The 25,657-nt window shown below is 43.5% G+C and overlaps 1 protein-coding gene across 1 annotated transcript in view; it reads left to right on the forward strand.

Annotated features, from left to right (window-relative positions):
- Positions 1-25,657, forward strand: part of TGFA (transforming growth factor alpha) — a 128,757-nt gene that overhangs the window by 10,719 nt on the left and 92,381 nt on the right. The window contains exon 2 of the mRNA XM_030035941.1: positions 2,165-2,319. Within this exon, the coding sequence (XP_029891801.1) occupies positions 2,165-2,319 (155 nt within the window). The remainder of the gene's footprint in view (positions 1-2,164; positions 2,320-25,657) is intronic.

The raw sequence follows: 25,657 nt of genomic DNA on the forward strand, positions 1-25,657 counted from the left end.
TTTGTAATACATATGCTAGAGGAGGAGGTGTATATAAGAAGTTTGTGCAGCTAACTGGTGTTTGTGAGGCCAGAGGAATGTCCTGCAGGCAGATACCCGAACGGGGTAGATAAAATTGACAGAAGTCAGAGCCAGAGATTTTCAATTCCCTTACTGCATTCACATTAGTGCCGACTGACATAGACCTGAGGAAGACAAAATGCAAGCAATTCCAGAAGGCAGGGATCCTGTGTGTACCAGGTCCCCACGGCTCTGCAGGTGTTACGCAGCACGCTGGCTCCGTAGGCTGCTGTCTGCAGCAGGATGCGCAGACTGCTCCGCGGTGCCTGCAGATGCTCAAATAAATTTGGAAGGTGCTGCCTGGCCGGTCATTTCTCATGGGCTGTTTCTTGCCTCCGTGTGCGGCCTTTGGCCCCTGCTGAGTTCCCCGCAGGTGCAGATACGGCCAGTTGTTACTAAAATCTAGTAGGAATGTGTCAACCCTGTTAGCCAAAGCTGAAAAGCATCCAACAGCATTATCGGTTCTGAATACTCACTTATCTGGAATCGGGTGTGCTAAAACAGAAGGGAGCCAGGGGAGAGAAATGTCGATTTTGTCCTGGGTTTTGAGACTTGAAGGTAAACTTAAATTATGTTTTCAGCCTTTTCTCTGAAGACTTAGATGTTATCATTTATCTAAAAAGAAAAAGGAGGAGTGGGATCCTCAATAATGCTTTCTTAGGCACCAAAGCATGGCCATATTGAATCGGCAAGGCAGCTACTGAATTTTAGGAGATCTCGGGAGGCAATCAAGAATAGCATGGTGGCCTTTGCCCCCGGATAGTTCAGTACCTCTTCAGAATGTCTGCAACCAGGGCTGAAATTCTACAGCAACTGAGAAAGTTTCTCTCAGGGGTCCGTTTCTGATCCGTTTCCTTGTCCTTTGTCCTTTTCTAAAACCGCACCATTGAAGTTGCCTCTCTCCAACAAAGAAACGTCATACTAAGAAGAAAGGTTTGCAAAAAACAGTTAATCAAACTGAGGGTCAACTGTGAGGGTCACGCGCCCTTCCAGCAGGTAGGAGGGAGAGCCCTGCTGTAAGCACAGCTCCGCGAGCTTACAGCAGCAAACGCAGCGCTGTGTGCAACCGAAGCAGCCGAAAGTCACAGCGCGTTGCACGACGGTTCGTGGAGAAGGGCACGCAGAAGGGGACCGGGAACTCCGCCGAGGACAGCACCCGTGTGCTCAGCAACGGCGGTGACACCGGCGCAGTCTGGAGCAGCTATTCCTTGTCATCAGAGACCTCGGTGCAGAATGAGCTGCTGTGGGAGGACACAGCTGTGCAGGTCTTGGGCTGCGGGGAATGCCTGGTGTCCCGCGCTGAGGCTGGGATGGGGCAGGGATGATCTCCGTGCCCGCAGGAGCTGTGCGGTGGTGGAGGGTCTGTTTTGCCATGTAAAGGAGGTGCAGGAGGAAGTCGGCAGGCTGTGCTGTATCTGAGATGATGGGAAAGAGAGTGATGGGATCTTTGAGACCTTGCACTTCGAGACTTGCCCAAAGCCCCAGCTGTACTGAAGGAAGTGCAGGCAGAATCCATGCTTAGCCAGCTGGGAAACGGAGATTCCCGTCATGATGACAACTGGAAGTTTGTGACTTCTGGCAACAGAAACTTTGGGGTTTTTTACTGTGTGGGTGGTCAAATTCTGGAAGAGGTTGCCCAGAGAGCTTTCGTGGAGTCTCCATCCTTGGAGATATTCAAAGCCCAACCGGACAAGATCGTGAGCACCCTGCTGTAGCTGGCCCTGCTTCGAGCAAGGGGTTGGACTCAGACGATCTCCAATGGGGCCCTTCCAACCTCAACCGCTCTGTGTGATTCCCTGCGTGAAATTGTGAAGTTGGCCACCCTGTTACTGCAGGGTTCGGTGTTCTCAGCCAGTTAAAGATGGCTCACAACTCTTTTATGTATTATATTTAGGGGATTAGATTATCAGAGTCAGGTTGCCCCGCACCACTAAAAGAGTACAGGCATTGAGGGGAAGGGAAATGCTTTTTATCAGCTTAATTTCTCTAATAAATTTCCTGTGATTTTTTTTCTGGCTGCTAGGGCGGGGGCTTAGTTTGAAATAGAGGTTGGCTTTGAATTGTAAGTAATGCTAGTCTTTTGTGGATTTTGGTTTTTATACAGATTACAAAGAAGGAAGAAAGAAAGAAATGCATCTGGGCTTATATCCAATTGGATTACTGTCAACCACAGCCAGCTGAGAAGGGAACAGACAGATGTATTGATGGTCACTGAAATGAGATGGAACAAAAGACGACAACCTGAGCAGGGAAGAAAAGGTACTCTTTTAAAATGGTTGTGTTTTGATGGTACATTATTCTGGTCTTTCAGAGCTTCCTGCATACCCCTGTATGCCAAGTAATCCTCCCTCCTTTTTTTTTTTTTTTCCTTTTTGCCTCAAGTACTTTCATTATTAATATTTTTTTAATCAAAATTCAACCTGTACTCCTTTCTTCTCAGCTGTCCTTTGTCACAAGCAAAGTGGCACATTTTTAGACCTGTGTAACGCGCAAAAGCCTGCTGCTCTCCCCCTTTTTATGATCTACAAGAGGCAAAGCCTTCGAACCTAGGGTTTTTTGGTTACGTTGAAGAAAAGGCCTCTCAGTTACTTCCATTTGTCTGTTGCATTACATTCTCTGTATGTACTTTGTCTTCTGCATATTTTTTCTGCCATTGTGTGATCTGAGCTCATGCACTAGAGTGAAAACGTAGTTTTTCTTCTCCACAGTGTGCTCAATGACTCACCCACCACACAAAATTTTGACTGTTAGCTGAGATAACAGAGATAGATCCAGCTGGCAATGTGGTGCCTGGGGCACTTCATACAGCCCAAGCCTACCTGTATGACGTTTGGTTAAATCATTTCGGTCCAGAGCATCACAAGTATTTTGGTACCCAATTTCTATCATGATGGCAGGAACCAGTTGGCTAAACATCTTTAGGATCTGTCAGAAGTGCTTCCTTGTTTTGCTGGAAAGATCTTCCAAAATAGCATGCTTTCTGGAATGAGATACAGTCTTGATTCTTCCATCTATGCGTTCATATTTTTCTCTGTCTATCCGTGAAACAATAACCCATCCCAGTGCAACACCACCACGTCTCCAAAACACACAAACTCCAACTACATAGGTATAGGCTTAATTTTAGCTATAGCCTGATGTCCCTTTGATTCGAGTGGATCATGAGCACATATCAAAGTACTTCAGTCAATAAGGGTCTACGCAGAAATTTGTCTGCTGTGGTTTTAACTGTTGGCTGGTTATTAGTCTTTGCCTTGATTTACCTAATTTTGTGTAATGGAGAAATCGATGCCTTCCTTTCTGATTAAAGCTCCGTATTTTATTTATGGAAGTCTCTCGACTGAAAGGTGCTGTACAGAAGTGTAAACTATTATTATTATTTCTCTAAAGCATGTTGTCCATAACTCACAGCAAATACAGTTTATGAAACATGTTAGCTATGCAGTTTTCATTTTTCATCCTTATTTATTAATGCCTTTTCAGAGCACTTTAGATAAGTATTTGGAAACCTAGTTATAGGAAAGTCGTATTTTGCACATTTCACTTTTACTGGGAAGAACATTGTTTTCTGATTTTAATCATAAAAATGAAATGCTCCTAATAGAGCGGAGAAACCCAATTTCCTCAAGAAGCATTTGCAGGCTGATCTGGCTCAGATATTCCTGCGATCACAGGAGAGTAATATCTTGGGCATGAGAAAATGTTCTGCAGTATACCTGAAACAAATATAGCTGTACTGGACAATTATGCGTTTAGCATCATTGACTTTCAACTAGATGGCTAAGATACTCTTTACTGTCCATTGTCAATTATTAACCTTCACAGCTACAGTGCTTTTTAATTCTGGGTGCAGGGCATGCATCAGATGGAGCACAGCGAAAGAAGGCAGCTGAAAAACATGCCATGTAGAGCACTGTAGCACGCACAAGATGCCGTGACGGTTCTGCTGCGTTGATTCAGTATTGGCAACTTCTCCCTGCCTCCTCTTCCTCCTCCTGATTATTCCCCACGTGAGCGGTCCAGTGACTCAGAGGGGACAAACTGTGGAAGTGCTTTTGAGAGCCAGAGCTTAGCGAGGAACGCAGCCTGTAGCACTGTGACGGAGTCCTACCATTTCAGTCCTTTGCTAGGACCGCTGCTAAATATAAAACAAACACTGCTGGGTGCAGTGGAGTTATCAGTCTGGATTTACAATACAGCAGATCTGCTGAGGCCAGAATTTATTCTCCATCACTTTGGAACAATCAGCTGGTGGAGACAAGTAGTGCTCATAATGAAGAATACTGATTTCTCATTTTTCCCTGGATTGAATTCCTTTGTTCTGCTTAGCGTTTGTCATTCCTGGCCTCATATCACGATGTTTGTGCCAGACCCTCGGTTGGCATCGTCCCATACAAGTCAGTGTAGCTACGCCGATTTACACCAGCAGTCGTCTGGGCCCTTTGTATGTAAAAACATCCTGTGCATGGAAGGGATGTTGTTTAAGGAAGGGTTAGGCACAAGAGCATCAGCTTCTTGTGTGTTTCTTACGGGTTTAGAGTGAAATTCAATGATGCCATTCATTACCTTTCTTTGACCTATTCTCTGACCATTGTGTTTATACCTGTAATAAACTTGCCGCTGCATTAACTCAAAGTTAACCTTGTTTTACTAGATATTGCTGTGTGAGCCATAAATAGATACAAGGTATGGAGAAAGTACAAGAGCCCCTGCAGTGTTAAGCAGCAGGTGGTTCAGTTTATGGATTGTAGGCAACTGAGATTTTTTTCCTTTCTCTGCCCCCACCCCTTCTTCACAAATCTGAGCTAACATCACTTGATTTTTCAATATATATGCAAACAAATCACAGCAAGTGATTTCATGGTCAGTGCTAACAGAGTTCATTTGGAGTTGCACAGCAGCACATTTTGAGAGCAGGGGGATCAAACATAAAATTATATTGGCAACTTGTAGCCATAACTGCTAAAGGATTAGGAAGCTTGCGTGAGGGCTGAAAGTTGCATTATGGGATCAGAAGCAAACAGAAAGCACTTCAGGCAATGCTTGCAAAAATGTGTAAGTAATTTCAGGAGCCTTTGACTTTCAATTAGAGCTACGGAAGGTTGTCCACCTGTGATTTTTTTTCTGGCAAGGAATACAAGTTTGCAGGCACTGAGATACCTCTTGAATTCGTCTCAGCTTGACTGAATTTTTCTGGTTTGGTTGTTTTGAGGTGGATGTTTTATCTGGATAACTGCCTAATTTCTTGGGAAAACTTTCCACCTGTGTCCTTTTCAGTTGCCTAGAGTCATTCTTTTTTCTGTTTTCTCTTGTCCTGGGAAAGTCCAGTTCCTCCATATACACTGTGAGCACTTCTCTATTGAGGTTTATTACTAATAAATTTGCTGTGGTTTTGGATGCCTCAGGGTTCTCTTGGTGGACTTTATGATATTAAGCCCAGGAAGTCATGTCTCTTCCCAAATGTCTAGCTTTGAAAGCAGTAGCATTTTGTAAGTTGCCAGTGTTGTGGGGTTTTTATTCCTTTCCAGAAGTCTCACTGCAGGATACTGGGCAGGGTCCATCTGGCTCCAGTTTGGGACTTTTTTTTCCTATTTTTAGGTTCTACTTTTGGATCTGTCACCGATGTTTTCATACTTAGGTCATAAGCTCTTTAAGATGGGAATTGGCTACTGCTACCAGTTTGTTTGTATGCTACCTGCCATGAGGATTTCTTATTGATCAATCTTAGCACATTCTTCCAACAAAATTATTATTACCAATTATGATGATTAGATCTGTATGTGCCTGGGTATCTTTCATGAAAAAATGGATTATTTCAATCTATCATAAAGAACTCTGAGATTAAAATAAAACAGTGATTTGTCACTGCAGGCTATTAGTATTTCCATCTATATTGGCGTACATCTTTTGCAATATTCACGGAAATTGCATTCAATCTCTCTCCCATGCAAGTGTAAGTGCTAATGAAGCAAGCATATGTTCAAATATGGGATGGTATCTTGTTGGAGTACTACACTGAGAAGATGAAATTTGACTAAAAGTAGCACACAGCGTAGTCATTTTGTATGTGTTTAGGACAGTAAATATCCTCTGTTTTTAAAGGAGCAAAAGCCCAAAGAAAAGGAAGATGCACATCATCAATATGTGCTGGAGCGTGGTTTTGATGCTTGTTTTGGTTCCATCACGTGCTCTTCCCTCCTGCCTTTTGTAGCCTTACTTTACTTGTAAAATAGCCATTTTGTGTGACTTCAGTTATTGAATTCCGTATTGATGCTCCTTTTTCATACTGATATTTTTCCCTCAAGCCTTCCCAATCACACTTTGATTGCAGTTTGTGTTTGCATCATATGCGAGCTCCGGTCATATGCTTTCCCAGTGGTTTTTGGTTTTCTGTCTGAAATAATAGAAGAAGCAATGGTTCATTTTTTTAAATCCTTGCAGGGTGTTTGTCTTATTGGGTATGATTAAAAGAAAGCAGCATAATTGACTTGCTGAAGTAAACACTTGAATCTGCTAACGCCCTAGCTCTTTATAGACAACTCAAGTTACGTATGGAGGTCACAGCGAGTCGTCTTAAATTAAATCTGAATACTTAGGGTGCAACTTCAGCACTATATAAAATTAGGAGATTGATTTAAACCAGCTAATAGTTCCTTACCCTGAGGGCTGTGACTTTCTGGCACTTGCTGTCACAGGAGGTTGCAGAGGCAAAGAGTACTGGAGGTTCAAATGGGGATTACACAAATTCATAGACAGCGGGCACATAAATGAGTGCTAGAAGAGCTGTTTGATACAACAGTTCTGGATGCTCTGCAAATGTGAGGGGAACAGACCAATGAAGAGGCTTGATTTGGATGTTCTGCCTAAATAGCTTCTCTTATTGCCACTCAGAGGCAGAACCGGTCACTTCTACTGGACCAGGAATCAGAGCCTGTAGAGTGTTTTGTAAGCTTTTCTGTCTAGGTTATATCTCAGTATAAATAATTTGGTCAATCTCTACAAATGTGTTTTTAAAAAAGTGCGTGCATGAAAATGTTACAGAAAAATTGTCCTAGAAGCAAATAATCACTTGAATAAAATTGTATTGTTTTATTTGGGAGGGGGTGATTTGATTCTAAAGTGAAAATAATGAACCCATATCTCCCCAAAACAGCCATTTAAGGTATATGTTATGATACCTATTATGGTCTGTAAAGTCATTAAAATTATGACTTTCAGATTGTAAAAATTCTCATTGTAGTATATAGCATTAGACAGTAAAGACGACTGCGTAAGGCAGAATGCACACCACACAGGGAAGATGGGTTCCAGGAAAACAACAGAAGCGGGGCAGCACTGGGACCCTTAAAAAAGGCAGATGTTTAAAATGGCAGTCCCAGGGCGAAGAGAACGGACTAATGATCCTGTAATATTCCAGCCTAGGAATTATGGAAAATGCTGGGTTCGTTTCTCTTATCAGCTTGAAAAGACCCGAACTCCCAAATTCTGTGTCTGGGGCAGAACCAGGGTGAGGGAGCAGGAGGAACTGGGAGTAGTTTGTGTCGTGACCAGGACATCCTGCTCGGGAGGGACAATCCGTGGTTCCAGCACGTTCTTCAAATTATTTCTGCTTTCTGTCTCTTGACAGCTTACACAAAAGGCTGAGTCATGCTTCCTCTTGCAGCTTCTTTTCCCCTGACGGGATATAAAAAAAACCCAAACACATCACCATAAACTATTGGTGTGAACTGGTATGGCAATTCTTACGTATCCAACGCTGAGTAACGCATATTTTCTAGCTGAACGTCACAGAGTGCTAATGCATGTGAGATGGGGAATGCTAATTTGATATAATGATGACTTTTTAAAGATCTCATAGATATTGTTTAATACACAAGTTGGCCTTTGTTTGTGCCTTTGCCAGTGTTCAAAATAATAAAATGGGATAAGTTCTAGGTGTTTTACAGAAGGAATTATTTACTATACCATGGTGGCATGCATTAAATGTTAACAGACAATATCTTGCAAGATTTACTGTAGGAATCTCGCTGCTTCTCCATTTTGAGGTATTGAGTAAAAATGAGAATTATTGCTAGATATGATGAACAGCAACAGTATCTTGTGATAAGTTTAGCCATAACTCAACATTTACTGCAGGTCACCACTGCAATGATAATGCAAAGGAAATTAATCTCTGGCCCTGGTTAAATGAATGCAAGCATGAAAAGACTAGCACAAAGGTGCCTAGCACTCACATGAGGATCAGCCGTTAATAAACGTATTTTAAAAGAAATTCTACAGTCAATAATTGCTGCACGCATCATCTTTAGCTCAGATATGAGCAGAAGGTGCAGAACTTAACTCTTGCCTAAGACCTCAATAGTCTAATCCAAAAAAATTCACATGATCATGGAGAGGGTGGAGAAGACTCCACAGTCACATGAAGTCTTGGCTCTGCATGAAGTAAAGCCATGGAAATCTGCAGTAAATCCCTGCACCAAGAAATTGTCAACTTGGACAATGAGGTCAATGTGGCGGAAGAAGGGGTTATTACACTCATTAAGAGATGGGGAATTGCTCTTAGGCACTTGGTTTAGCAAGTTATTCTCCTGCTCCGAAGGGCATGTGTGTTTTTCCCGAATGTAAAGGAATCACAGGGGGCCTGGGTGGTTATTTGGCTGGCTGTGTCAGGCTTTTAAGGTTGAGTGGTATGAGCTGTCTGTTAAGTGATATGTCTGAGTTCCTAAGAAAATATGCCGGGTCCGGGTTCTGAGTCCAATTCTTGTGACTAACCGTCCAATAACTTCAGACCGTCCTCCTCCTCTGATGTGGTACCTTCGGACAGAATCAAGGAGATTCACTTACCTAAACGGGTATGACCAAGGCTTATCTAACACTTGTGAGATTCGTTTGCCACTCTAGTTTGGAAAACTTTGCTGCAACATCCTGGCCCTGTTTCAGGTTTTGCAGCACAGCCCGCTGAGCTGAAGTTGCTCTCATTCGGTGTTCCACCACGAGGCCAAATTCCTTTTCTGTCTATTCATGCCCACAGATAAGACGCAATTTAATGCTAGCCTCCTCTATATTCTCTGTCCATTTTTGTTTTTCATTCTTCTGTGTTTGTAATGTTTCTGAATGAGCAGAAAAATCAACCAGGGCATCATTTCATCTTTTTCTTTTTTTCTGAAATGGAAATTAGCATGCTTCTCCATAGTTTGCAGGCAGGCATTCCACCACTTGAAATTTGTTTTGAAAGAAATAGTTCTGGGGATCATGTCTAATAAGGTTCAAAAACATGCCTGACTTCTGCAAGCCAGCAAACCATGATACTGTGATTGGCATATAATCAGTTATCAACTATGCGGTTTTTATCAGCAAAGTGTGCATGAGGTGGTTCCTTAGGTGGAGATGTACTTGTTCAACTGAGACAGATTTTATGGACCATGAAAAATTTAAGTTAGATTTTTCAGGAGAGGGTGAAGGGGAGAAAGAGAAAGCAACCATCAGTAATTCTTTTCATAGTCTTTTTGTATAGCACTAAATACCAACTGTGAAATACCAAAAAGAGAACTTGGCCATATAATGAACTGTTGTTTGTGGAGAAGAATTTTTTTCCTGGCCCTTCATTGAAGCTCAGAAGTTGTTTAATTTCAGGCTTTGTCAGTGAGTAAATTCAGGACTGGGAGTAAATCTGTCTCTTTTGGCCTCATTGCTTCATCTAGACAACGCAAATCATGACGGGTTTGGGGGTGTTATGGGTATATAATTAAATGGCATGTTGTGTGGGGCAAGGACTGCCTCTTATTTCACAGATGACTCAGTTTAGAAAGCCAGTGGTAAGGGGGGGTCCTGATCCTGCTTGGAATGGGTAAACTTTGTGGAGGAGAAGTCTTTTAAGTGTGGATCTGAAGCACAGCTTTTTTTGAAGGCAGAGGATATGTTTAATACGTTAGAGAATCACCATCATACTTTTTTTTCCCCCTGGTAAATATCATAAATGGAAATAGTTAATCAAGACAAAAGAAATCTCAGATATCTGAGGAATTATCAAGTTTTCCCTATTCCCAATATTCTCTCTGAAACCTAGCTTATTTAAAGTCTTTGATAAATTTAGCAAGGAAGAACTGTGCCTAAAATGATGTTCTTTTTTTCCTTTACATCAAGAAGCACAAATATAACTGTAGCTGCTTATAGGCGATCAAATATAGTAATAATTAGCGTTTAAGTGCTAATTTACATTTATAGGCAGTCATTATGTAGGTCTGTTCCTGAAAGTGGGGAAGAAGTGTGGGAGGGAGTACAGCTGACGAAAGTCTAAGTAGCCTGATTGATTTCACAGGAGTTGCACAAGTTTACACTACCTGAAATGTGCCCCACAGAAGTAAGTGCTTATATTTTCAGAAATACCTGCCAGAGGGGTAAGGGCCAGATTTTGGTGAGTGCTGCGCACCGTGTAGCTGCCGCTGGGAGATGCTCTCAGCAGAGGCATGATTCCAAGTGCTGGTGCCAGGCTTTTGACCTTACTGGAGTTAAGAAATATTTGGAAACTTTTGTGATTCAGCCTAGAAGAAATTAAAATCATGATTCATCCGATGTAGCGTATTTCCTCTGAAGTTCAGGGTCCTTATTGATTGCTTCAAACAGGCGGTCCGGGCTGCTGAGCTGTTTTCAGAATGCAATTCTGCCTCTGGTTCCTCCCTACACCAACCTTTGGGGCTGGCCAGGTGCTAGGTGGTCAGCCCATGTTTCCATTTAAATGAAACGCTGTGAACTCACTCATTTGAGGTTTCTCTTCCTCAAGTAACTCTATTGTTTTACTTTACCTGTTCCGCTGGGTTTTCAGTGAATTGACTGACCGAGACCGGTGGGGGTCTGAGCTCTACCCTTGGCTCTGTCACACAGCTCACTGCAACTTCACCTGAGCCTCTCCATCCCCCTTTGAGTCCTATCAAGTGAGGAGAATCCTTTTTCACACTCTTTAGCTGTCTTATTTATTTAGCTTTTTGGAATAGGGACCATCTCTGAGTTTGTGCACTACCCCAGCTGAGATTTCGAACTCCAGTAATGCACTGACTGACAGGAAAAGCAGCCTGGAGTTTCCAAGTACTCAAAATGAAGCTATAAAAGCCATAAGATCCTGTCCCGTGGAAAACGACAGCACGGTGGGTGACCGAGACCATTGCTGTAATACAGTCTCTCGGCACTCGAGCAATTGGGGTGAGCGGCGTGAACGAGAACGGCGATGGCTTGTCTGACCAAGAGCAGAGAGCAAGTGGGGTCAGCACCAAAGCGAGACCGGTGGGGCTGATATTCCGGTGTTACAGCCAGCACAGCTTTCCTTGTAAAGGGCAAGCTGAGGTCAGCAGGGTTAGACTGCACTTTGAACAAATTGCCAGCCAGTAAAAGACTCTGAGATGGAAAGCTAGATTTCAGGCATGTTAGTACAGACAGACACTCATGTTCTCTTTAATGGGCTTCTCTAGACTACCCATCTCGTAAAGATCACCCGCGAAACATCTTCTTTAGCTTATTACTTTATTTTCTGCCAGTGGTACTCATTTTTTCTGGCACCGTGTCTTTCCTGAGAGTTATTATCTGAATTACTGTATGTTGCAGCTCTAAACCCAGCGCCTGTCTGGATGCTCTCACAGTAAAAGGGACCCAGTCCCACAAACCGGACCTCTGTCCTGCCGCTTCGCCGCAGGAGGGTTCACACCGCCGCAGATTGCTGTGGCCTCAAAAGTAATTAGCTGAGGACAGAGACGACTCAGCACATAATGAAGGAAAAATAGGAGTCGGGATGATTTTGCGGCTGCTAATGCAGGAAGCTCTCCTGACTGAGAGGAGATGTGTGTATCGGTGAGCTCAGCGGAGACCAAGCTCATCTCAGCTGTTGCAAAGGTACTCCCAGAGGGAGAAGTTCTAAAAAGTTTCTTAGTTTATTCCCTTTATATTTGTTTTCTGCATGCATGTTAAAAAGCAAAGGTGTTTGGGGGACCATCCGAAATTTGAGACACTCTTCGAGGCTTTTTTGCAGATTTCTTCTGTGATGTTGGGCAAGCCATGTAGTTCTTTTCTTACAAGCCCTAAAAGAGGGATGAAAATATTCCCCTTTTCACAGGAGGATTTGGGTCCTGTGGCTGTGATGACCAGAGGAGTGTCTTAAATTCTTATTTGTTTATTAGGAGCAACCCAGTTTAATTGCAACAAGTAGAGCTAACTGATGCAGATTTGTTACAGACAGCTGCAACGATACCATGTCCTTCCATTCCCCCCTCCATTTGAGGGGGACTATATGTAATGAATGCACAAGAAAATGAGAGGCAGTCTTGCACCAAAAACCAGAGGAACTGTTAATATATTTGAAACAAAATGGGTGGCCTCAATTAACAGATATGTAAAGGCTGCCTCAGAAATGCTTTACAGCATTGTATGAATACTTTAAGAGCTCTTCAGAGCATAGTCAGTGTGACAGGGCTTTCTGGAGATCTTTTCTTCGCAGACATTTGTCATGAACCTCGGAATAATGCATGATGCACTTGAAGAACAAAGGGAGTTATCCACTGAGTTTCAAAGGAGAGATTTTTACAATTACAGCTGCTCGTAGGGCAGTCTATAGGCAGATTACAGTGCCTGAGCGAACGGCTGATTGACTGTTCTCTCACAGGTTTCTTGTTCAAGAACCTGTTGAGAATAGAAGAGTTGTATATACATCTATGCTGAAACTCCAACAAGAAGTGAGATGAGCTAAGGTCCCCCCTTTTTTTTTCTGTGCACACTCTCCCAGTTTACAAAACTGCTTGCTTTTACTGTCTCGTCCTTGAATGAAAATTTCAGCAGCCTTGGGCAAGGAGGAGTAGCAGGGTATAAATATTACAAAGGGATCCTTTGAGCTCTTGTACATATTGTGATGCCCTGATGAAACAAGACTTGAGGATTCGTCCGGGAGACTCTTAAACGTGCAGCCTCACATTTTTTAAATTAAGTTTGTACAGTAGGGGTTAATGCATGCTTAGGCAGACGTTGCAGGCAATGTTACAGCAGAAGCAGAGACATAAATGGGGACTAATAACACCTTTGTAATATTTTAAAAGGAAATTGAGAGACTCGTGGTTCAATTATTTAAAAGCTTTTGTCCCGTGTTTATAGGTGGCTTGTGCCCATATGCAGATAGGTACTGGTAGTTCTTACAAGCCTGGAAACCCATTTTCCACTGATTTCACCATCTGCAGTCATGCAGGTGAACCTGTACTGAACATGAAATGGCTCCCAGCTGGATACCTGGTGCGCTCTGCCATTCATTTCAGCGCAGTTCGTCTGTACCCAAGCTGCGCAGGGCAACCGCAATCCAGCAGGAAAGCGAGAGCAGTATAGAAAGCTCGTGCCCTGAAACGTCGGTCTAGAGCCTCGGCTAGCAGGACTTGGCAGAGCCACCGTTGACTGTAGTCATCGTCCTTTGAAGCCTTGTTGAAATCACTGCAGCTAATACCAACCGGCGCAATCAAATATTTGGCCAGTCAAAGCAAACCTGTTTGCTTCGCAGTGAGCCAGCACACAGGCTGTGTCTGGAAAGCACTTGCACCATTTTCTGTAGTTTTGGAAGAGGGAATGGCATAAGTACTTAAAGGGGAAATCTATGACAGCTGAGGATCTTGGGAAAGGTACACTCAAGAGATTTTTTAATTTGTTTTGTTCTGCTAAGGGAAAATATTGAACTGATTTTTCTTGCAGATTCTTTTTTTAAATCATGTTTGTTTGTTTTCCATGTTCAACTGGCTACCAAAGAAGTTCTATTTCTCTTCCAAACTAGCAATAACCCTAGATATTATCCCTCTGACTTTCCCCATTTTACACCAATACAAACCATGTCATTATCTAAATACCTCTCCTCTCCCTTTTCCTATCTGTTCTGTTTGTATCTATACTTTGTTAAAGATTTTTTTTTTTCACGCTAATGGCTTTGCAGAGTCCTCTGGAGGTCAGCCTTCCGAGCTGTGCTCAGGAAGAGCAGTGGCTCTCCTTGCACTTGAGAAAAATTACCTCTGTAAAAGCCATTCATCTGGGAACAAAAAGTGGCAAATCTGGGAAACCATCTAGTCTCTTCTGTAGTGTTTTCCTTAGAGCACGGAGGGCATTTTAATTTGCTTGACACCGTTATCTTTGCACTGTGTGTCATGTCGTTTTAACTTAAATAAGGGGGGGGGGGGAAAGATAAAATGATCCAGAAATTCTAGTTCCGAACCTGGGGAGAGGCAGAAGGAGAGGAGATATTTCCAGAGGAATCTGTCGTCGAGGCGACTTGGAGGCAAGGCTTGCTCAGAGAGGGGATGCCCAGGTTCTCTCGCCCCCCCATCAGCATCCCGCTCTCTGGACTGTGTTAGCTCTTCAGTATTTGCAAGCTACGGCTCAGTCCGCCCGGTACTGGACCAGCGATGGGAATCACAGTCTCATTTTTCTAACAACCTTGCCTGTGTCTGCATAAAACTTAACAATGTGAAATAAACCAAACCAAGGCCCTTGATAGCCCCGGGAAGGCCATTTATTAACATCACACTATGTGTGCAATCCATGTATAGCATACACACTGTATGTAATTAAAAGTCTTAGAGCTGTAGCACTCCATGATTAATGCCTTAGGTAGGCACTTCGGCTCCTAATACTAATAGGAAGTGACTTGCTCTAAACCGCGAGTGGTGCTCGGGTACCTCAGGAGTAATAAAGGTTGCTCTAGGCATATTGCATGATTCCTTGACTCATTAATTACAGCTGCCCAAAGTGGAAAGTTTATAATTAAACATATAGTTTACTCTTCTACTTTTGGATGAAGTAAATTAAGGTAATTAGATTTCTTTTCGATTAAGCATATGGAGCCATTAACAAAGTGCACAGGTGCGTGGAACAAGGAGGTTACTGTGCAAGGGATTTTGTCTTGAGCTCATCTGAGATCCACCGTGGAATGATGCCATGTTTATAATCAAACTCATTCAGTTTAATTACCTTTATAGGCGGTTTTAGACTCTTAAAAAGGAGAGGTATAGAGTGAATAGGCAGCTTCACTTGTTTGGCAGGAACTTCCATCGGGATGAAGCCAGCCCCATTTCCTTTACTGATAAACTGAGTTGCAGGCAGGAGATTTTGAACTGAAAATATCAGAACACGCAATTAAAAAAAAAAAAAAAAAAAAAAAAAATCAGGTGTTCTGATGCAGGCATGTGTTTAGTTAAAAGAACAATGTTCATTAGTAGTATATGTTAAGCATATTTTATGTTACCTGTTCATAGCCACTACCATGATACCAGAATGTTCAGAATCTCTGCATATGGTAAGAAAGTATTAGCTCAGATTTGCAAGGAAACTGAGTCGCAATGAAACTGAGGCTCAAGGGCCCAAGTCACATCTAGCTCACACACTAAATTTTAGCAAGGAATTGATCCTGAATCCGAGGCTCGTGCCCTTAACTTCAGGCGTCTCTTTTTACCTGCTGAGATGAGCATTTGTTGATTTGAATAAAACAAGAATAGAGGGACTAACTGGAAATCCTGTGAATTGCAACCCCTCCTTTTCATTGTAGGTTTTCTGATTGCTTTGTAAGAGTGAATCTGCAGCAAACAAGACAGCATTACTGACAGCTTGGCTTGGTGGGTTTGTTTTGGAATTGATGTTATAAAATGAACACGCGCTTTGCGTTATTTTCCATTATCAGCATCGAGTCCCCCTTTCTTTCACGTGCGTTTAATTCAGCACAGACTTATACAGAGATATACATATGTTTATGCTTTTGTACACACGCACGCGTATGTATCTGAATACAAGCAAGTTCCCTCTGTGTGGAATTGTGTGGTTCAGCCTTCTGTGAATTGTCCTGAGTCGCAGAACGAAAGCACGGAGAACTATTTGCACAGGGTCACACAGCCAGTTGGTGAAAGACAGAAATAAATGACGGGGCCCTTGGTAGCTCGTATCTCGTTGTGAGTCTGGTCCGCTGTTCCATTGCCAAGAGCTTTTATTTGTGTATTGTCTGGAACTTCGAGGGCTGTAGCTCCAGTGTTTCTGATCTGGGTGCAATTGAGTCAATACAAGTCAGACTCATTAATCCTGGCCTGCGGCAAGTCTTCATGGCCGAGAACAGTACAAAATGTCTCCTAATGACTCAGGTAGGGATAGTATGGAAATGAAGGAGTCTGAGTACTTAGACTTCATGAACGTGTGCGGTGGTTTGTTTAGTGTCATCCCCTCCCATCGGTTTTTGTTCCCTGTTGTAGGCAGATATGAGGTGTGTATTGATTACCCAGAGAGCACGAATGGCATTCGTTTCTTTGCAGAATTAAACTTGACATAATACATAATAATGACTTTGCCAGGCTCTGCCTTTAATGAGCTCTTCCAGGCCCAATTTGCAACTCTGTGAGGGTCTTTTCTGCAGCTTATTTTTATGAAAACCAAAGATAAAGCACAGTAGGCAGGACTATTCGAGTGGTGCTTTAGTGCCTGCAGTGCTCCACACCCATCTCTGGAAGACACCCCAAGCGTAGGCAAGGGAAGCTGGTGCAGTCGTCTCCCACGGCTGTCAGGATTTAACTCTGCCCGTGCAAGCGATGGCTTCTCCCGTGCCGTCACAGCGCGCTGAGGTGCCTACGTTGGTGGCTGCCTCTCCGCCACTGGAAGGGTGACAGATTTCCCCCCCGTCTCTGTCAGCCCTTCGTTCCTCCGGTGCTCCCTGGCTTTGGCTAACACAAGCAGTCATCATCTACATTGTGAGAGCACGAAATGTGGAGAGAGCACATTTTGCTCTTCCTCCCCCTGCATCCACAACCGCCCTAAGCACCTTCTGGTAATTGGCTGTCTGGTACAGGAGGCCAGAGCCGAAAACATCGCAGTTAGGGAAGGCATTTGTCCTCGTGATAGTGCCAGCATCGCCCTACTGTTGCTATATAAAGGAGCAGGCACCGACATGGTCCGGAGTATCCATCAAAAGCTTTGTTCCAATACCTGTCCTCGCGGAGTGGAAATCAAAGGCACTCTCTTTATCTGAAGGTCTCTAAAAGGGATCTGAAACATCGATTTCTGTTTTCAAGTGAAGCAGGAGTGTCACTTTGGCTTTGTGCATGAACCTTATCTCAGTTTCCTCATTGAGCAGAAAAAAATAGCTCCCTATATTTTATTTTATTTCCTTGAGGCAAGGAAGGAGAGCAGTTTTGCTGCAGTTGGCTTGTCTCGGAGCATTGGAGCTAGGCAAGGAGTCCCTTATGTTGTTTTGCCCAATCTCGCTAGCACGGAGGCTTTTTTCATTTCATATCTGGGCACACACACTCCGCTGTCAGCCTCATCGTCCTGTCCCCCTGTCCTCTGCTCCTCTTTGCTGCACCAGCTCCCACCTCCCTCCATTACCTGTGAGCACGGGCATTTCGCTAATATCGGGGATTCTCTTGAACCAAGAGCTGGCATCAGTGTTTATTCTTTAACATCAGTACCTGGGCTGGGAATTGTGAATTTTGAACTACTCTCAACTTTCTCACCTCTAGGTCAGGCTATTTCATTGAAAACACTCAGAAACTGGCTATAGGTGCTAAAATAAGACCTGGTTCAACAAACACTGAATCTGCAAAAGGAGTCCCATTGCTTTCAATAAGATTTCTTTGCATGGCGTAAACAACATTGCTTCTCCGTGAGTTTCTATTTTGCTTCCCGATGCGATTCAAGACACTGTCTTTAATCTGTGAAGTCCTGTGTGCTGACAGTCTTGTAGATTTATTTATATTCTTCTGCTCAGTCCTGACTATGGTAAATCTCAGAATAATGTCTGTTGGAATCGGCTTTCAATCTGAGAGGTGTAATTAGCTTAGTTGATCTTGGTTCGTGTTGAAAGGTGCCAAGAAGGAAATGTGAAGATTTTCATAGCGGTGTATTAGCGCAGGCAAGTTAGGCAGTGACAAATACCTTATGAACTTGTTAAATATTTAAATGTGTCACACGCAGAAGGAGAATCGAAAGGAGCAGCGGGGGCCATTCAAGCCTTGTGCCTGTGGGAAGAAAGAAGCAGTTTTCAGATCACGTGCGGGAAGAGAACGGAGAAATCCCCTGGAACTGCCCGGTGCTCTGAGCAGCCGAAGCGCAGACCTTTGCTGCCTGCAAAGGCAAGGTCCCAATTTGCTGTGAAACCCACAGCAAACCTTTCGGCAAATATGTGACTGTCAGACGAGCTACGTGATCACGCTTCATCCTGTTACAGCAGAGAGATTATTAAACGGGTGTTTTTTAGCCTGGTTTTGAAGAGAAGCATTGTACAGCTGTCTGCTGTGTCAAGCTGCCACGTGAACTGCGGCTTTTGAAGGCGTCTGCACAAGAGCTGCCATCCACCCTGCAAAAAATGGAGGGGCATTGGGTTTTCATAACCGTGGCCTGTGCGGGGAAGCGACGGTCAAACGGTCCATTACTGCGTAGTCTGTAACGCTTTGGGTTTTCCTCCTGCAGCCTCTCTAACACGAGGTAGTTGTGCAGAACGAGGGAGCACGCGGCTGATGGCTGCATGTCAGTGGCACAGTGTGTTACAAAATTTAGGTACCAAACAAAAGCAAGGCTGCTTGCTTAGCCTAAGAAAAGAGGGACCGTAGTTGGCTATTTGCGTTAGTAATTCCTATCAGACTCTGTGTCTGCTAAAGCACCAAGTAGCTTCTTTATTTAAAGGACATCTGGAAGTGAAGCTGAAGTAGGACAGGATGAAAAATTTCTAAAATATGAATGGAAGGTCATCACATCAAGAGCTAAATGTCACATTTGTTGCTCAACTTAGTAGTATTACATCTGGAAAAATGTAGCCCTTCAGCTCTGCCACTGAAAATAAGCTGAAGTTAAACAGAAGTCATTGAGTGCAAACATACAGATTGGAATTAAATTTCCTTCTAACTCCTGGGTAATAGAGTTCTGTCAGAGCCAGGAGTCAATTAAGTGGATAAATACGCACATAGTTCACGAACACTTAGCATTTCAGTGGTATTTTGCTGAAGTAAGCACTTAATGTGATTATTGTGTTTCAGCCTGATTTAAGATGACAAGTTTTGCATTTCCTAAATATTAATTAGCTCTGGATTTCTATTTACTTAAACTCTGAGGCAGCAAGTGGGTAGTTGTGTGATTTACCTCTACCTCCTGGCACTTATCTCATCTGGGACATTTGAAACGCAATTCTAAACAATTAGCCTTCATGCTTGTCAGCATAAAGAATGAAGAATAGAGCTTGTTTTGTTTATTTGGGGGAATGATCATCCTACAAACTGCATCTACGAACAAGTGCAGGGATCTGCTTGTTTGGAGCTCGCTGCAGGATGAGGCTTTTTGATACCTAATCAGGGAAAAGCAATAGATTTTTAAATGGATTTTTCATTTGTTTGGTTCCCCTCTCCCAGGACTAGGCTGTTTCCTTAGGGCTGTCTTGTAGGGACAATACCAAAGGCACACAGTGCTGCGTCGCTGGTCTTGTGCTACTGGTGTAAAGCACTCAGGTGTCTGCCCAGCAGTAAATACCTTAGCTAAGTATGTTACCTGGAAGGCTTTTGAATAATATTGTAGGAATGGGAATGAGAGAGATGGATCTGCAGCAGTCCACTGCTTCTGGGCTGAGAGAGCACTGCCTTGCACGGCTGGCTTGCAGAAGAAATCAGTTTCCACAAGAGGAGGGTCCTCACTACAGAGAGAGGACATGTTCCACATCAGACCCCTTCAGAGCACCTTGGGGTTGTCTGAATTCCTTTGACATCTCTGAAATCTTCACCCTGTGGTATCTAAGAACTTACGGGCCGACTGTGAAAACGTGTCATTCAACTCACCGGTGGCACAGAGGAAAGATGGGTATTTAAAACTTCAAATGGGCTGAGATTAAAAGACTCTGAGCACCCAAAGCTCCTTTTGAATGTAATGGGAATTTGCGTGCTCAGCAGCAAAAATAGAGATATTTTTATAGAGCAGCACCGACTGGAGCATTGCGAATCTCCCCCCAGGACTCCTGCTCCATTTCTCCTGTCCAATTATGGCCCTTGTTGCACTCTCTTGGCTATCACTCTGTATGTAATGAGGTGATAGTTGAAGTATTTCAGCTGTAATGGACAAATGGCCACTAATTTGCCTTGAAACTTGCCTTTCCCTTTTAAATATTTCCTCTCTTGTAGACATTGAGATGCTGAAATACTTGTATTTCTGTGGAAGAAGTTGTTTGTAATCATAGCAAAAGTATGTCACCAAGTGGTCATCTGTCTTGCCGCAGTGCATTAAAAGCTTTGGATCATCTTCTGTTTTGGAGACTTATTTTTAGATCTGTACTTTTTGAATGTGTTATTGGCCACTAGTCAGAGAACAGCGGGGTTAATATAGTGCTTGGTGGAGCTCGCCCATCTGTTCCAGTTTCCATCCAACCATGGAGTTTTACGAGAGCTCTCTAGGAGGGGTTTGAGTTATCCAATTTGTAGTATTCTCTAATATAATCAGCTTGGTAGCACTTGAAGAGCTCACTGTGCCAAACAGGAGGGTATAAAATTTGCTAAGAGACAAAGGAGCTTGGAAATCTGAGATGTTTTTTACATTTTCAGGAATTATGTTTATTTCAATTCCTATTGAAATTAGAGACTGGAACAGATGGAGTGATTGTACAGTAAGATGAGATTAGCCGAGGCTTTGACACTCTATCTAATGAGGAATTAGAAGGCAGACACTACTGATTGGGTTTTTCTTTGGGGTCTATTTGTGTTTTATTTGCCCTGTTATTTACGTCAACGGTAACACGTCCATAAACAGTCTGACCCAGTCCCATGGACAAGATAGATCATCAAGACTTGTTGAATTGTATATATGCCATCTCCTGAAATTAACAGGCGAAGTGCACCGTCTATTTATGGAGCCGTGTAAGCGTTAGTAGAAAGCAGATATTTTACATCCATAGGATTTTGGAAGATGCGTTGGAGTGGGGGTTTGAAGTCAAGAATGAAAGGATGCCACAAGCTTTTTGGCTAAGCTTTTCCTTCGTCTGCAATCTAAGTTACCTTAACTGACATATGCATCAGGATACTCCTTTCTTCAGGGTTGTCTTTCTAACGGCGGGCTTGATCCGGCAGCGTTGTCGCTTATACAAATGTTTGCACTGATTAGATATGGACACAGATTTTGCATGTGGATGCAGCTGCAGCGAGAGGACGTGTGAACTGCTCTCACGGATGTTATACGTATTCTGTGGGCAGCGAGTTTCTGGTTTAGTTTATGATGTCAGTCTTTTCTTGGTTTCCATCACCATTAAGTCATAGAATTAAAGGAAATACAGTAATTGAGATCATTCCATGCTAATACATATGGGCAGCCATTTGGAAATTGAGATGTTATTACAGAAACATAATTAAATCATTGTTAGCCACTTGTCCCCCCCTTCCCCCCCCCAGTTATGAGATAACCATTAAGTGTGGTGACTTTTCTCCAAGCAGCCACCATGAAATCAGCACAAATTTTCCATCAAAAATGGACAACTGTGAAGATTAAACCAGAGAGCGCTGGAGGCATTAGGTCTGTGCTACCTAATTAAGTGCATTTTTCTTGTGGAGTGGGAGGGCTTTTTTTCCCCACTGTTAACTAGCACTGGGCCTGGACCTTAGACATCCTATGGAGAAAAAAAAAAACAGAAGGACTTTCTCTTCTCAATAAAGTTGTAGGCAGTTGCAGCCATTGAGGTATGGGCCTTTTCCTTCAAGAGGAGCAAAGCTGGTTTTGAAAAGTTTATGCATGCTTCCTTCCTAACACGTGCCTGTCAGAGGTCAGCTAACAAGAACCAGAGAGGTATAATAATTAGCTGGAAAGGGATACAATCACAGGTATAAATAAGAGAGAGAGAGATGAGGTCAGAAAGCTTCTGAGAAATGGCATCAAAGCCTTACGTGATTTCCTCTTCAGGCTTTCTGTAATTCCTGTCATGTGGGTATTCTTTGAAACAGAAGGCCCAGAGCAAACAACCCTCGTTCAAACTGTCTCAAGTGTTGCTGAGGTTTGAGGTAATTGTATTTGGTATGATTAATTATTGCCGAGGCTCCTTAGGCAAGGGCGATGAAGAACTGCTGCTTTGCAGAGCGCAGGGAGCGGGGCAGCCACCCGAGGGAGCAGAGGCTGTAAAGTTCTCGCACCCTGGCACGGCATTTGTAGCCCAGTGCTTTGTCCCAAGAGGGTTCCAGTGAGTGAACCCTTAACTAGCTCCAGGGCTTGAAGGTGCCTTAGCAAAATGTGCGGTTATGCTTCTCTGTGTATCTCTGCAGAAATTACCATCAAAGCCCTGAGCAAATGCCTGCTAACTAAGAGACATTTAAATACAAGTTCCATCTTGGGTAATTCTGAGGTTCCTATTTTCTGGTCTTAAAATTAAGAAAGTGCTTTTTAGTCAGTGGTATAAATGGGAATCACATCAACCCGAGGTTGTAGAAAGTGAATTTCCCAAGTTGCAGCTAGCTCATGCACTGCTGCCTCCTTGGCTTCCTTCCTCACTGCAGTGCCTTTTGGCTAAGTCCAGTCCTGGGTCTGGACTGCGTATTCCAAAGCCCCCTCTCAGAGCCGAAGGTTTCACAGTTGCAACATGGAAAACATTGAAGTTGCTTTACCTAAGAAGGTGTGGTACAACAGGAATCCTACTGCAATTAATGAATATACTGGTGGGACTGAATGAGTGAGACACATCGCAAAAGACTTAAAATGCACCTGAGCAGGTAGGGCTGTTATGGCAGCTTAGCAGTCTCCCCTGCCACCTCTAAAATCAGATTTTGTTTTATTTTGTGCACCTGCATTATATCATTTTCATTGTTTGCTTGCTTTTCTGCGATGTCTGTTGCTCCTCTGCAGGTTTTGTTAGGAACTATCAGTCCCTGACAGCTCTCCCCCAGGAACAGCTGATGCAGAGGAGAGATGGGTTGCGTTCCCTTCTTTGCATTCCTTTCTCTGTACCAAGCTTGTTTGCTGCTGGATGACTAACGTGACCAGACATCCAGTAACAGAGTGCTCTGTGTCCTGCCAAACGTTGCTGAAGAACTAGGATGTGCTGGTTTGCCCCTCTTTCCCCCTGTCCCCTTTCTCCCTTCCTCGCTGAGCAGTTTTCTACCTGGTAGAGGCTGATGGGCAAGGCTCTCAAAATTGCTCATTGGAGGGAAGAACCATCCTGGCATAATTGAAGGGAATGGAAAAGGATGGGTTTGTGTTTCTTTTCCTTCTAATTTACTGACAACTGTGGCAGCTAGGGCTGGTAGTTGAATCGCCTCTCTGAGACTCCATGTTTAAGTTATATTTTTATTATTTTCCATTCATGCTGTCCAAGACAAGGGAGGAGACTTTCAAAGTTTTACAAATGGAGTAAGACACCCAGGAGCCCTTGATTTTCAGTGGGAAATGAGCATTTCAATGGTCCTTTGTGCCTTTGAAAACCTTCTCTGCTAAGATTAGCTTCATGGTGGAAGAAGCCCTAGTGTGGTTTAGTCCCTGTTACCTTAATTTGAAGAAGAAAATCCTTCTAAAGGTAACTTGATCATGGTTTATCACTGTCCACGTAGGGAGGATGTTTCTGATCATAGCAGACTATTTAATCTGTCTGACAAAAGCATAGCAAAACCCAAGAGTGGGAACCTGAAAGCAGCCAAGTTCAGGCTAGACATGAAATTTATATTTTAAACAGTCTGAGTTGTTAACCCTGGAAATAACTTGACAGATTCTCTATCACTAAGCTATATTGATACCGTCTGATGCAAATTGCACAGGGATACCGGGTCTGGCCTCTGTGCTGCAAACAGCATTGCACTAATTATTCCAAACTGATGCTGGAGTGTGGTAGCTACTGGGCTTCTGGGACAGAAGCTGGATCTTCCACACAGATATGTGCTGTGCTTTTGGACATATCAGCTTCTTCAGAGCTAATTAAGCTGTGTCCGAGACACCACTTTATTGCTCTGTACAGCCCGGTTAAAGTTGAGGTCAAGAGCTGTAGATCAAAAAAGAAGTTGCAGGCGTGACTTGAGCGGTTCTTGCTGCGGTTCTGTGCTGGCTGTTATAAACCCTAGAAAAGGGGGTATTATGACCAGATGGGGTTTTTTACATTTTTATGTGCCTCTTGAAAACCCGTGCTCTTTTTTGATGCCCTAAAAAGCAGCTAAACTTTGTTGAAATCCCTCCCATGCTGAAGTCTCCAAGTAGCAGTTCAAATCCAACCGTGCTTGTTACTCTCTGCGCATTTAGAGTGTAGTGTCATCCTAATTTCTTCCCTCTGCCTGCGGCCTTTCTCCAGGGATATCTGTTCTGAAAAGTCACATTGTTTTGCTATGTATGATACTCAAAGCTTGTAACCACCGTGGCCGAATCAGTAGCACTGCGTTATTTCAAGGACGACAAGGAGCTGAAGGTAGCATCTTGACTTATTAAGACTCTTTGCTGGAATTTCACTGACATCCTTGTTCTTCAGTAGGAACTTATCACTGTGCAACTCAAGATTTTAACTGAATTCAGTTAAAGCAATAATAGTGACTGGCTCAGCCTGTCCCAGCATTGCCACTGAGGTTTTATTTATTTATTTTTATTTTCACAGCTACCAAAGCCTTAAATGCTGCTTATCTGATATTACTTCAGTGGGGAAGATCAAAGGGTCTTTTGAAAGAGAAACTAAAGTCAGGTACCCACAAGGAAACTCTTGCTAGTCACCTACTCAATGCCAGCCTCAGCAGAAAGCTGGGAACCTGGTAAGCAGAGTTCAAACAAAAGACATACAGAGCTTGATTCTGGCCTTGCTTCTAGCAGCAAATCAGAGTAGTCTTCCACACAGACTTCACCCAGATGGCAAAAGCTGCCATTAAAGTTCATGAAGCTACTCCGGAGTGTGCCATTTGAGTGCAGGCGGAGTTACCTGTTGGAGGTTTTGTAGATTCGGCTCCGCCAAGAACCTCAGAGAGGACAGCTACCGTATCAATCCCATGGTACACCGGGGAGAACCTGTTCTGCTAAAGCTGCTTATTCACTTCTATGCAAGGTGGAGAGTCGCAGTAGGGTTGCTCTCCTCTCTGCCTTCTGTCTCCCATACCCCTACTCATTATTCTATCCTCTTTCTTTTATTCCCATCAGTTCAAGGACAGGTGTGGCAGGGTTGAGCCCTTCTGCTCGCTGGAGGCAACAAAGTCATCCTCTCCTTCTGCAGCAGTTGGGGTGCTTTACTCAGCCACCTGAGGTTTCCCACTCCCTTTCAGTAATGCTGGCATCCCTGATGCTTCCAGAGTGGTGCCACCTCGGTACAGATGCTGCCAAAGATGCAGCTGAGAGGTGCTAGAGAGGTGGGAATAGGTGGAAGGGGTGATAATGAAAAAAAGAGGGGGCAAGGGACATTACAATCCTGAAAGTGAGCTCCTGACCTGTTCTGTGGAGTCATGAAAACAGAGTCCCTCACCGGCTGCACGTTCAGGAGCCTGAACGGAGGGGGTTGACTGTTGAAAACGCCAAGTGGTCATATCAAAACTGGATCTAGCTACTCCCTCTATCACCATTTATCACTGTAATGTTGGCAAGAGATCGTGGACGGTCTCTTAATTTCTAAGATCACAGTTCACACTAGCAGTTGGCTCCTGACCGCTGA

Source organism: Aquila chrysaetos, chromosome 13 (genome assembly GCF_900496995.4).
Source record: "Aquila chrysaetos chrysaetos chromosome 13, bAquChr1.4, whole genome shotgun sequence".
Lineage (NCBI taxonomy): Eukaryota > Metazoa > Chordata > Aves > Accipitriformes > Accipitridae > Aquila > Aquila chrysaetos.